Source organism: Biomphalaria glabrata, chromosome 6 (genome assembly GCF_947242115.1).
Source record: "Biomphalaria glabrata chromosome 6, xgBioGlab47.1, whole genome shotgun sequence".
NCBI classification, from domain to species: domain Eukaryota; kingdom Metazoa; phylum Mollusca; class Gastropoda; family Planorbidae; genus Biomphalaria; species Biomphalaria glabrata.
Genome location: NC_074716.1, coordinates 14,250,676 through 14,264,341, shown reverse-complemented (window position 1 = coordinate 14,264,341; position 13,666 = coordinate 14,250,676). Strand labels below are relative to the sequence as shown.

General features: G+C 33.2%; 1 protein-coding gene across 1 annotated transcript; it reads right to left on the bottom strand.

The window, feature by feature from the left end:
• Window positions 1–133: 133 nt before the first annotated feature.
• LOC106052650 (uncharacterized) lies at window positions 134–12,065 on the bottom strand. Its single transcript, XM_013208078.2, has 6 exons — window positions 11,001–12,065; window positions 9,540–9,722; window positions 7,502–7,636; window positions 6,878–7,045; window positions 4,896–5,009; window positions 134–4,706 (listed from the first exon to the last, which is right to left on the bottom strand). The coding sequence occupies exons 1-6, from the start codon at window positions 11,728–11,730 to the stop codon at window positions 3,628–3,630; spliced, it is 2,409 nt and encodes an 802-aa protein (XP_013063532.2). The 5' UTR covers window positions 11,731–12,065; the 3' UTR covers window positions 134–3,627.
• Window positions 12,066–13,666: the final 1,601 nt, after the last annotated feature.

Sequence of the window (13,666 nt, the reverse complement as noted above, 5' to 3'; positions counted from 1 at the left end):
GCCCTGGTTTACTTATTGACCAATTGTTTCCCCATAAACTAGACAACTGAATAACAATGAAGAAATGTTTATTGAAACTGTATGTATGACAAAGAGTACAAAGAGATGTCTTAAAGAAACAAACAAAATGAACAACAATTTAAACCAGTTTATTGTGTGCAGAAAATGTTTTACTAGAGAATTTCAAAACTCATGATATAAAAATTACACTTAAAAAAGATACAAATTTCTACAAAATCTAAACTTGTCAGCATCAAAAATATTAACTAGTGTACAATGCTTTTAATATTAATTTTAATAGTTTTTATCCCATAAAAAAAAAACTTTTACTAAACTAAGTGTGCTAAAGGGAAATATTCAACAAGATTTTCACCAATGTAGAAACAAAAATTGAACACAAAAATGTTAACAAAATGTGCTTTTTATAAGATTTCATACTCTAGATTCATTATTAAGTTTGAAAAATGTACTGTATTAACTAATCATCAAAGAAACTTTATTTTGACTCAAGGATGCTAACAATGAAACAAATTTTGCTAAAAAGTGATGTGCACCTTAGAAATTACTAATTAAACAGAAACATTTTTTCAACTATATACAAGTGTATAGAGGCTATCATAATGTTGCTAAACCTGTGCACCATTGAATTCCCAGTTTGCTTTGACTAAAATTTGTACCGTATTTATAGGTCTTATTTTCTTCTCTAATATTCAGTCTAATATCAGTGCAAACTTGATCGTTTTCACAACTGTATTCTTTTATCTCAGCTGCTCTCAAATTTTCTACAGAGGATTCTCTGCCACTTACAAGAGATTTTAGAATGAATGAAAATGTAGTTATTTTATTATTGTTCATTAAAAAAGTGATACTGCCAACAACTTTTGTTTTCAATGAAAAGTAAGGATTGTTCTCATATGTACACAGTTCTGAAGTCATTAACACCTATTAGCTTGTAAAAAAAGAAATGAAGTGCTCTTAAAAGTGCAACTGTTTAGAATTATGAACAAATCACTCGAATCACTCTGTGAAAACAAAATGAATATTGTAGAAAAAATAAAAATCAATGATTCCACTGACTGAGTGAATTTACCAACATTTTCAAAATAAAAATTAAAACCAAAAAGATAAAGCATCACTGAGAGTATTGCACTTTGTACATTAGAACAACAAGATGGCATACAAGAAGTGGAATCAAAACAACCTCAGTGAATATGGCACCAAGACTTTGTGCAATGGACTCTTTGTCACTCAATTTCATTAAGTTGTGCCTACAAACAAATGAATACAAACCCATTATAAAACAAAACAATGCAAAGCTTTAAAGAACTTGTTAAAATGCTTACTAGTAAGATATTATGTGCTTCAGAAGTACATATACTAGAGATTTACATACAATTTACAATTTGATTATCAAAATAGTTGATAAAAAAAAACACAACTAAAATGCTCTGTTACAAAGTTTAGTTTCTGTTTTCAGAGAACAACCAGTTAGCAATAAGAAAAACTAATCAAACATCTTAGCACATCATGAATACATTTCTAACAATGGCAAAAACATTTTCATATCTGGTCTATGATAAAGAACAATAATTAAAAAAAAAGGAACCTTTTAGCAAATCTTCACCGGGCAGTTTCAACTGAGCATATAAAAAATAATCCAAATATTGTCATATATACACTAAACATTTCACCTGAAATCATCAAAAAGAATTTCCAGAAAATTATTTTTTTACAATTACAACTTCGCAGGAAAAAAATAATCCTTTTTTAGTGTTTTACAATAGAATACCAAAAGATTGTCTGATAATTACTAGCTAAAAAAAAAACATAACAATATATACATAGAGAAATGGACCAGTTTTGAAAGATGTTTAGTGACTGTAACCAAAGCAAAAATACTATTTCACAAAGAAATTATTTCACTATTGAAACAACATTGGAGTTGTCAGAAAATTTAGGGGAAAAAAAAAGCACATGAATTGCATGTCCAAAATATTTTTTTGAAACAATGGCAAAATGTATATTTGCACTCAAAATATTGGATGCCAAAGAAAAAGAAATCACAACATTTATGTATGCACACTAGTCAATATATTTGCATGACATCAAGAGTATATGGCTTTCAATTAGAGTAAACAAAAGAAAACAGAAAAAAATACAACTTTTGACATTAAAGATTTGGTTGAAAAATTGCCAAGAGTATAAATGCTAACTTCCAACAGTTTATCACAAATTAGTTAACAGGAAAAAAAAAGTAGATTATTGTACATAATCTCTATCTCTATCAATGAATCAGAAATATATTTCTCACAACTAAGTACACATAGTAAAGTACTATGATCCCCCATCCCCATTTCTGATCATTAGTTTTGCCATTAAGTACCTTGAGAGACAAGTAATGTGTCATTTGATAAAAGACCTGTTAACTACTTCAAGTGTTTGAAATGAAATAAACACATATATATTTTTTTTTTTAGATAGAATATCAAACAATTAATCATCATCACAAAATAATAAGCATAACACATGTTCAAATACAAGTTGTTTTTTGTCCAACAATAAAAAGAAACAGAAAACATTTTGCTGTAGTAAAATGTTACACACTATGTACCCTTAGCTGTGCCAAATGTTCTCAAGTTTAGATGTATGGAATGTAAAGTAACTCAATCTTCTCAACTAAATAGATAAAGTTTATATCACCATATGACCAATATCAATCATAATAATTATACTTAAGGATTTCTTAAACACTGAGGGCAGTACTAACTAAATATCTAAAGAAAATAATTTGGACACATCAGGAATTTTAAGCACCACAATTAGATTTTTAAAAAATTAACCATTTATTTCAAAAATACTTTATTTTTGTTTCCTGTAGGAAATTTAATTAGAACTAGATCTAGTATTAATATTCCAAATTTCAAGTAGCCAGTATATTGCTGAGAGTTGATGTGAAAACAAAAAAGTTAGTGAAGTGGAAACACAAATTGTTTAGAATAAAATGTTCATTCTGAAACAAAAGAATCAATGTTTACATTTGATATTGTTATCACAAGGACAGGCCAAAACTGACTTTATATGTGATAAATGTATATAGTTTTTATATATGTGTATGTATAGTATATACATTTTGATAGCAAGTAATAGGATGCTAACATCTAATGTTTGAAGAGTAAAAAGCCTTGGCTACAAAATAAACATGAACAAAGCACGCATATGATATTCACAAATCAGTTTGTTCCTCATGGACAAACCAAGTAACAATGCACAAGTGGAAAAGTTCAAAATGCCATGCCTTACGATATCACAAAACAAGACTTTCTTCTCAAAAGTGAAACAATGTCCATGATGCTATCATTTCAAAGGAAACTCTAACACCAGAAACCAAACCTGAAAATCTAACAATACAGTTGGTCAATACAAGCCTGTTTTTTTTTGTGTATGAATTAAAACAACCATAAAATTAGACCAACTTCAACAGAAGTTCGTAGACAATGGCATAATGAAAACAAATAGCCCAAGACAGCTTAGCTGCCAGGGGTCACAATTAGGCTCCAAACATGGAACCACAAGCAGCAGGGGTACTGCTTTAAAAAACTAGAGCCATCTGAATGCTGGCTGCTTACATCAACTGTATGATGTATCCAGAGGCTCAGCTTTCACCGTGTTGTTGACTGTGTTGGCATAACAGTGACGAAATCCTGAAAAATTTCTTTCACCAGGACGTTTGATCAGTGGAGAATTCTGAAGGATTTCTTGATGGTATCGGAGGGAATCAGCCAGCCGGTCTGCTCTGGCTCTTTTAGCTTCCTGGGATTCAGTCTTCTTGAAAGGTTTCATGGACAAGTTTGTAGCTTGAATGTCTTCTGTCTCTCGTTTGACAGTTAAATTCTCAGGGTACATACTACTATCCAGGACATGGGCCTGTCTCTTAAGAACAGGGGTCCCTGTACTGGAGACTCGCTTCAGCATTACTCCTTCTGGTAGGGTTGGGTGGGTGTCTAAACAACCAAGAGACTTGTTTCTATGATCTTTGAAATGCTCCCTGGCAGTGTGACTTGAAACAAGAGGTGTATGAGCTGCTGGTATGGTCACCATCACTGGATGAGGCTGACTTTGCAAGACAGTCAGCTGGTGTTTGTTCTGAGACTCGGCCTGGTAATTGTTGCCAAAGGTTGTTACTGCACTACAGTTGCTAGTGTTGTTAACTCGAGGCTTGGGTTTTTGTCTTTTTGTGCCTAGAGTAGCTACAACCTCTGCCACATCCATTTCATTTTCAGAGCAAAAAACTCTCTCAGGTAAGGGCTCGAGATTGTAAATTGGACCTCTCTTTTTGTGCAGCATCAGTTGTAGGTTCTCTGGTATCCCAGTAACTAGCAAGGTGTCAGGTGTGGGTATGCTAATCTTCAGTGAGCCATGGTCTTCAGTAGAACAATATACACCAGCAACATGAATGAACTCAACTTGCTTAATCGTTGTTCCTGTCAGCTCTGGCATTTCATATTTATCCAAGTGGTGATCACCATTAAGAGAATTCTCTTTTTTTAACAGTTGACGTTTTTCTGAGAGATCAAGACTACTTGCTTTCTTAAATGTTGGGTCTGGTGTACTTGTGCGGGATTGAATTCCATTTCTGTCTACCATGATATCATCTGGTATGGGCTCAACGTTACTTTTATCTACAGGGCTGCATAACACAATCAGTTCTGTAAATATATACACGAAAATACATAAATAATTTCAACAAAAGAATTTACAAAAATGAAAACAAAATTAAAAGTATTACTTTATTTTTAACTAAATGAAAAACTTTTTTTTTTACAAATGTAAATCTTTTTTTTTTATATCTAACACAAGCACTAAACAAAGACTACATTAGACAATTCAACACATACCTCCAGCACTATATTGTACTCTGACAGTTTTAAGCCAATCAACAAATTTCTGGATATCTTTTACCATTAGGCCACGAATAAGGTCCAAGACTTGAGTTTTAGCTTGCATTAAACCTGAAATAAAAAAGGAGGCATTAGACTAATTATCAGTGCCACAGAAAAAAAAAAACTAATTAAAAATTTTGATAATAGTTGTAATTAGTAATATTTCAAGTATACATAGTGAGATTTGGTAAATAAAAAATAAAAAAAGTATTTTAAAAAAATTACTACAATGCCAGCTAAGCAACTTTTGTTTTCACTTGAACATTGGCATTAGAAAAATTATCTCATGGATACAGAACGATTAGCAATTATATATTTTATTATTTCTTGTATGACAATATTAGTGGTCTTAAAAAAATAGTTTACAGATGACATTGGTCAATATTTCAAGTACAAATTTAAGTGCAATTCATAAATCAGTTTAGCACTGATGTGAAATGAGACTTGTTTTCTTATGCACTGTGCTACTGTTTATTTCCCAAGCATGTTTGTTTTATTATTTTATTATGAATGTTAGCTAGCTATAGTATGCTAATAAGATGACATGTAAGAATACAAATATCAGAAGACTTGAACAGAATTGAACCAAACATTCTAATTAATTTATATGAATCAATACTATTGCAGATTAGTCACAGCTGGGACTGCATAGCCATGTTAAATATTGTACTCTCCGTTAATCTTCAGACTGGAAGAAAAGCCTTAAATTATTATTTGCAATTTAGTATTTGCTTATAGAACACCATCAATAGTTTTAAGCATTCATAATAATGCTGTATGCTGTCAAAACTCATTTGCTTGGAGATAATATTTTTATTATTTGTTATTTCTAAACTGGTGTTTAAAGTCACTAAGCTGTAGTGAATTAAGAACAGTGCTGCAAGGATAGTTTTACATAAGTCAAGGCACCATTTTGTTACTGCTTTCATGTGTAGACTCTGCAAGTGCAAGAATCAATTACCAGACCACTTTGTCATAAGTGCATAGTTCGTAATGATGAAATGCCATTGTATTTTAGTGAACTAATCACTTCAAATGTCCTTCAGAGAGCCTTTTGCTTCACGGAGTCAATGCTTCTAGTTATGTCGTGTTTCCCCCTTAAAGCTTAAGTCTGCAGGCCTTATCAGTACATGGACCAAATGTTTGAAACTTGCTCCATAATGAGTTCAAAGAAACTGCATGCTTCAGTCCATGGACCAAATGTTTGAAACTGATGAGCTCAAACAAACCACAAGCTTGTGTAGACTCTATGCAATGCAAGAATCAATTACAAGACCACTTTGTCATAAGTGCATAGTCTGTAATGATGAAATGCCATTGTATTTTAGTGAACTAATCATTCAAATGTCCTTCACTTCATGGACCAATTGTTTGGAACTGATGAGCTCAAACTCAAGCTTGACTACATTATAGAAGAACATTAAGATCTACCTGTAATTAACATATTTAAATGATGTACTCAAAGCACCTTGAGCCTACATTCTAATAGTTAATAGTGTTAGAGAAATGATTATTGTTACATTAGCATTAATTTCTCTAAGTGACCTTATTAATGACCTGAAACAACAACAGAAACAAAATCTTCACACAAGTCAACAGTTCCTCAACAAATCTGTAGTCAACACACAATAAATCTCTGAAGTCAACACTTACTCAACAAATCTCGAATCAACACACAATAAATCTCTCAAAGTCAATTTACTCAACAAACCTCTAGCCAACACACAATAAATCTCTCAAAGTCAACACTTACTCTAGTCAACACTCAATAAATTTCTCAAAGTCAACACTTACTCAACAAATCTCTAGTCAACACACAATAGATCTCTCAAAGTCAACAATTACTCTAGTAAACACACAATAAATCTCTCAAAGTCAACCCTTACTCAACAAGTCTCTAGTCAACACTCAATAAATCCCTCAAAGTCAACCCTTACTTAACAAGTCTCCATCATCAGTGTCCATGCTTCCAGAGCCTACTGAGCTAGACAGTCCTGGAGCTCTCTCCCTATGGTCCTGATCTTTGTTGTTCTGAACTTCAGATGTATGAGACATACCATCATCACTGGACAGATCTTCAGAAGTGGAGTGGGACATCATGCCAGCTGCAAGGTTAAGGATTTAATAAGCTCCATAGAAAACATAAACCAACATGTCTAGTACCAAACAATTTCTATTGGGAAGGAAACATATTTTAACAAATGAAAACATATTTTAACAAATGAAAACATATTTTAACAAATGAAAACATATTTTAACAAATGAAAACATATTTTAACAAATATGTTGCATTTTAAAACAAAATAAATTGACTACTTTATAAAAGCAAGGACTTGAGCTGCCTATATTTTAAGAGAGCAAGAGAGAGTCAAGGCAAGTAACTGAAAGGGATGAAAAATGTCTAAAGAGGTACCTCTGGCTCACACAATGGTTTAGGGTTATGTATGGTGTTGACTAAGTTTACAATAAACAAATTTTTTTTTTTAAATTAATTTTTCTATGATTTTACTGAGCCTATTAACTAGACATCTTGAGTTTGAGATGTTAAATCTCAATTTTACCTTGTGTTTTGTTAGTGTCTACAGAAGTAGGTTTCTGAGCTCCATTTTCTGACTGCATGGCAGCTTCACAAACAGCTTCGACCAATGGAATGCATGCTGAGCGGATAGAGTAGTTGGTATAATTGTCACTTAAACCTGGGGAAATACATCATGAAATTGTGAAACATAATACTGGCATTAATTAATCAGCAAATTATCATTTTACTTCTAAAAGAAAAAAAAGTAATGAATGGGGTGATAATTTTACTTATCACATTTGTTAAAAAAAAAATTATGACTTGTGTACATTAAATTCATGTATGAAAACACTTATGAAGTTTATAGACTACCTTTCATTAAATTCATGTATGAAAAATTACAGAATGATCTTATAAATTACAGACATTGCTTGAACAAGGAATATTAGGTTTCCTATGTGTAGGCTAAGATATTTTTACAATTTGCTATAAAAAAGTGACACAGAAATCAGAGAACATACAACTAGTAGTTTCCAAATTGCTGTATTGTTGACCATTTAAAATGTAAAATGTCTCCATGACTGCACATTGTTCAGTAAAAAAACTAAAATATTTCGGCATTAATGGTCCATAGCATCAGTGGATTAAAGATTTTCTGATAGGGAGAGAACAAACTGTAATAACAAATGGCTTTAAATCAACACCAATAACAGTAAACTCAGGTATACCACAAGGAACAGTCTAAGGTCTACTACTATTTTTAATTTACATAAATGATTTACCAAATTGCATTAGTTCAGGAACAAAAGTCAGATTATTTGCAGACGATTGCATAATATATAGAACAATAATTACAACACAAGTCACAGATATTTTACAAAGAGAATTAGATGAATTACAGAAATGGGAATCAATTTGGAGCATGTCTTTCCACCAAGAAAAATGTCAGTTGTTAAGAGTAACAAAAAAACTAAAACAAATTGATTCCACTTATCTTATTCATGGTAAACCAGTAACACAGACTAAAAATGCAAAATACCTAGGTGTTATAATAAATGAAAAACTGTCATGGAATCCCCATATTGATGAAACTATCAAAAAATCAAACAAAGCATTAGGGTTTATTAAAAGAAATTTCTATAAATCAAATAAGAACATATAACTAAAATGTTATTTAACCTTGGTTAGGCCAATAATAGAATATATATGCATCCTCTGTTTGGGACCCCTCAACTCAAGAAAACATTAAGAAACTGGAACAGTGAGAATAGAGCAGTAAGATTCATAACAAACGAATATTCACATTGGACTAGAGTAACATCTTTAGAAAAATCATTAAATTTAGAAAGCCTTCAGGATAGAAGACTTAAACTTAAAAGTAAAGTAGCAATTATACATAAAACACTGAACCATAATCTTCAAATACAAAAACAAAATTTAATAAAATACTCAGAAAGACACAAAGATAAAGACACATTGCTTGTTCCATATGCTAGGACAAATTTTTACAAAAGCTCTTTCTTCCCTAGCGCTATTAGCGCATAGAATGAGTTGCCTGAGCTAGCCAGGTAAACTAGTGACTTGGCGGAGTTTAGGTCATTGGTTGATATGCATGACGCGTAGGACTTAATCATCTTCTTTTTTTTTTGAAGTAACGTCTGTATTATATAAGATAAGATAAGTTAGTGCCAGTCTCATTGCCTACTGAGTCTCTGGTCAAACCTGAATCATGTTTGAGTGAGAAAACAAGTTACTCGTTTAATCATTTCGTTAATGTGTCAGATAAATTTACCAATCTATTTTGTTTTACATAATTCAGATTGTTCATTCAGAGTTGAAGATAAATTACTTTCTAGTCCAAATCTCCCGCAGGACATACGGGGATGGCAGCGGGCGGATTATGAGCCGTGGACCGTCAAGACAGGGAACAACAGTCCAGCGCACATACTGCACGACCATGCAGACATTTTTTAATTCCTATTTACTCCATCAGACAATATTATTAAAATATATATATATCACTTTTATTTAATATTAAATTAGCTTTAGGAAAAAAAATATTTTTTTAATGCTTTAACTACCTGCTTGCAAGGATATTCTTTGCATTATCTTGGTCAGTGTGCTGCTGCCCAATGGAGCATGGTCATACCACACATAATCATTCTGAGAAACATTTCGCTTGGGTCTCTGCCAAAATGCATCAGTCATTGGGTGTAGGTGAGTAACATATTTCAAGAATGAGGATAAAGGGCATCTGGGGTCACCTACAAATCAATTAAACTAAAATTATTGGCAGAATGTACAATCTTTGCTGATTAACATAACTAAAAATAGACTTTAAATGCTTCAAACTAAAAGCTACTTTATTTGAATACTACAATAATCTACAAGCAGAATCAAGGGTAAAGATTCAAGCAACCATGATGTTGAAAGTAGTCTACTACTACTATTAATAGTCTAGAGATAACATTACTATAATGTACGTTTACATTTATATTTTAGGTATAATTTGTATCATTTATAAGTTTTAAGTGTTGTTTTTTTAATAGAGACTAGACACTAGTTTATATGGACTATATTTGTCAAAGATTTATTTTAATAGTTAAATGTAGAAAGAATAATTTTAATAAATGATGGTTAAATGATAATTTATATTTGACAAGTCTTATAAATATGTGTGTATTGATAAAATCTTTAATTACATATCTCTGCATTTCAAAAAGAAGGAAAGTTACAGGAGAAAACATTAGAATTGAACTCATCTCTACTAAGACAGATCTAGTTAAATCTAGCATGTTTAACAAGTCAAATCTAGTGTTCTATTACAACAACATTATTAATGATCTGATCTGGTGATAGTAATAATATATAGATCTATCTATAACTGTATAAATTAAACTATAAATAAAACAATGTCCATCTATTCAATGCTATAAAATATATATATGATTATATGGTTATGGTCATTGTCAAAATTCCTATAAAGATAATAATATATAGATCTACTAGATCTAACAGTGACAGATCTAGATCTATATCTCTAGAATCTAGGTCTCTAGGTATAGGCTTAAATTTACAAATCTAGGAGGTGACTAGTCTAGGCAGAGATCTAGATTAATCTAAATCTAGAATCTAAAGAGATCCTAGACGTCTCATCTAGACTCTGTCTACTCTACAGGCTGAAAGTGAGATTAATAGCCTGAGACTATACACTCTACAGTCTACATACTAACATAGTCATAGATCTAGATGAGATAGAGATGATAGAGTGAGTACAGGCAGTAGTCTAGATCTTGTCTTTAGACTAGATAATAATATCAAATATGAAATATTTGAAATATGTAGACTCTAGATCTAGACTAGTTAGACTCTAAATAAATATTAAAAGATCAATCTTAATATAATAAGTTTAAGTTTAAAAAGTTGATATCTTCTGGACTCTAGTCTAAGTCTTAGTCTATGATGTCTAGAATCTAGATCTGAGTAAGTAAATCTCATCTGATCGACTGATGGTCTAAAAAAATACAAAACCTTAGATCTACCTGGTCTCTCGTACATTCTTTCCCCAACTTGGTAGGCTGGGTGCTCATCTTCAGACGCTCGTTTCAATTTTAACTTGGGTGGCAAGTCCTCTTCACGAGGCACTGTTGTATCTTTCAACCAAACGTAGCGACGGCCGTGAATGTCTGTTGATACGTCGAAATCATTCTTTTTCATGTTCCGAAAATAATCTTTCCCTTTGTTACATATGTAAAGGCTTATGTCGAAAAATACTTTGTTCTGCAGCGTATCAGGTTTGTTGGTATCCATGGCATCACTCAGATAAATCTTTTTCAAATCTTCCATCTCAATCCTCATTCTGTGGCACTTGCGTGGGTTGGCTCGCAATGCCAGATCAAATGTTGCGTTAGCCAGCTCGAAAGTGCGATCACGCAAAATATCGATGCTGACCTCGTCTAAAAAGAATTTATGAAGACCCGCACGTAAATCTTTTAAAGTGAATAAATCGTCGTTCTTAACTTTGACTTTGCCGTAGAAATCCCTCAAAAAGTCCGCGAGCTGCGTTCGAGTCATATGCGTCACACTGTGTATTGTGTGTCCTTTGGTCACTGCAAACTCGAGCAAGTTTTGAGTGGCCTCGTTCAAAAGAACATCTTCCCCAGATAATGTCATTGCTGAACCTTCTATGTCTGCTAACTTGGGATTTGATTCCTTTTTTCGAGTCTCCATTCCATTTAGTTTCTCAGTGTTATCGGGAGGTGACGGATCCATGTCGCTAAACCTGATGACGTCAATCAACAACAGAAGTCCGACTCTGACCTAACTGGTTCAGTTCAAACCAAAGGGGAGATGGGTTTATTTACACATGAATCAATAAGTTTGAAAACAAATGTTACTATATATACAATCACTAGAACGTTGAATTATGAACACAATCCAAACATTGTGAAAATACACCAGTAGCACAGCACTAGACCCGAAATGTGTCAGCTTAAGGAGGTTAACAATGCGAAAGTGTACTTCCCTGCCTGGTTTCGCTGAACTTCAGTGCAAGCAGTCGTCATCCCATGAGTCAGCCTTAACCACCGACTTCCGGCGTAAGGAAAAAAAATTCAACACAACGACGTCACTTCTTTATTGCCGCGGCTCCGCTAAGCTTTGATATTTTGGCCGAACGATCAGGCGTTGAGCTGGATTCGCTGACGTCATTCCGGTATGGATTGCAAAATAGTCCCGTTCAACTGTTTCCATTAATAAACTAAGGGGTTTTAATTGTCAATTTATAAAAAGGTTTTCAACGTAAACTCCTCTTTTGTCGACTCTATTTTCATTAGGTGGCTAAAAATAAATCACCCACGTAATAAGGCAATCAAACTATTCATTCTATCGCTGTCAGACACACAAAAAATGGAACAAAACACGTAACGTTTGACATGTTATGTAATGTGTATTTACATGTAGATCTATTTTTGTAATGTTAACAACAAAAAGAGAAGTGTAGTTGTGAATTACAACATTGTTGGTGTTTCTACTAAATAAATAATGTACATGAATATCGTATGCTGATAATGTGGACCTGTTATGCCCATTGACACCCACACACATTAGATCCACATCAACAACAGATAAATAGGTCAGCTGTGAGCGTGCGTGCGTGTGTGTGTTTGTAATGGTGGTCCACAGTTGCTTCTTTCATTCACAAACTCGTTGGAATTTCCGACTGCTGAACAGCTATTAGCCAACAACTAGTTAAAGATTTCGGGTCTTTTTTTTTTGCTACGTTACACCAGTTACTGGCTTGTTTTTTGTGCCATTAAATATAGCATTTTACAGTATCGTTGCTAAAACAATCTTCACCCTTCTCATTATCAATATTGAAGGGTTCAGATAACAAGTAATATATCTGTAGCCGCAGTGGTTCTTAGATCAGGCATCTCTCCGTCACAGGCGGATCCAGGAAAAGGGGGGGGGCGTAGTGGTGATTTCCCCTCTCCCCCATCCCACGGCGGACGAATTTTTGTATAGAAAATACACAATGTATATGCCAAGTTTTTACTTATCTTAATAATAGATACTAATTATTTATATTGTTATCAATGTTTATATTATATATCCTCCATTCTAAGGGGATACGGTGGGGGGTAGAGGGGGGCATTCGGATCAAATCTAATTCTTTGCGTGTGTGGAATGGGGGCGTTCCAATTAGTTTGCAGAAAACACAGTTTATGAACATTTTTTTAAACTATATAATAAATACTACTTAGTGATATAAATATATAGCCCATTTGTATATTACGTCGCATAACGCACTTTAATCTCAAATTCAATCAATAGTAAATATAAAATGAAAGAAGATGGTCGGTACCCGCTGGGGCCATGGGAGGTGCGGTAGATGCAATTTCCCACCCCTCTCTCCCGAAAGACCCTAACCTTTAGGAAGGGTGCTATTTTAGGAAAGAAATTGCACAATTTGTGTATAAAAATATCACTGCTATTAGTTATCATATAGGCCTATATACAATGTAGTATTACAGTCTAATATCAAGTCGCACCCTCTCTGATGTCAAATGCAATCATTGGTACTAAATATAAAATCGAGAGATGACCCGTACCTGATTTTTTTTTTCACTCTACCGCCCGCCCCCTCCCCCCTTCCGTCTAAAACATGACTTCTGAAACAGGATAGTCAAATATGGCGATAGTGTTT

Bases quoted from the DNA above. Each gene is read 5' to 3' on its own strand.
- LOC106052650 (XM_013208078.2), bottom strand. From the start codon at position 11,730: ATGGATCCGTCACCTCCCGATAACACTGAGAAACTAAATGGAATGGAG. The intron at 7,046-7,501 runs GTAAAATTGAGA...TTAACCTTGCAG, and splicing joins AGACACTAACAAAACACAAG to CTGGCATGATGTCCCACTCC. The intron at 5,010-6,877 runs GTAAGGGTTGAC...TTTTTATTTCAG, and splicing joins TGATGATGGAGACTTGTTAA to GTTTAATGCAAGCTAAAACT.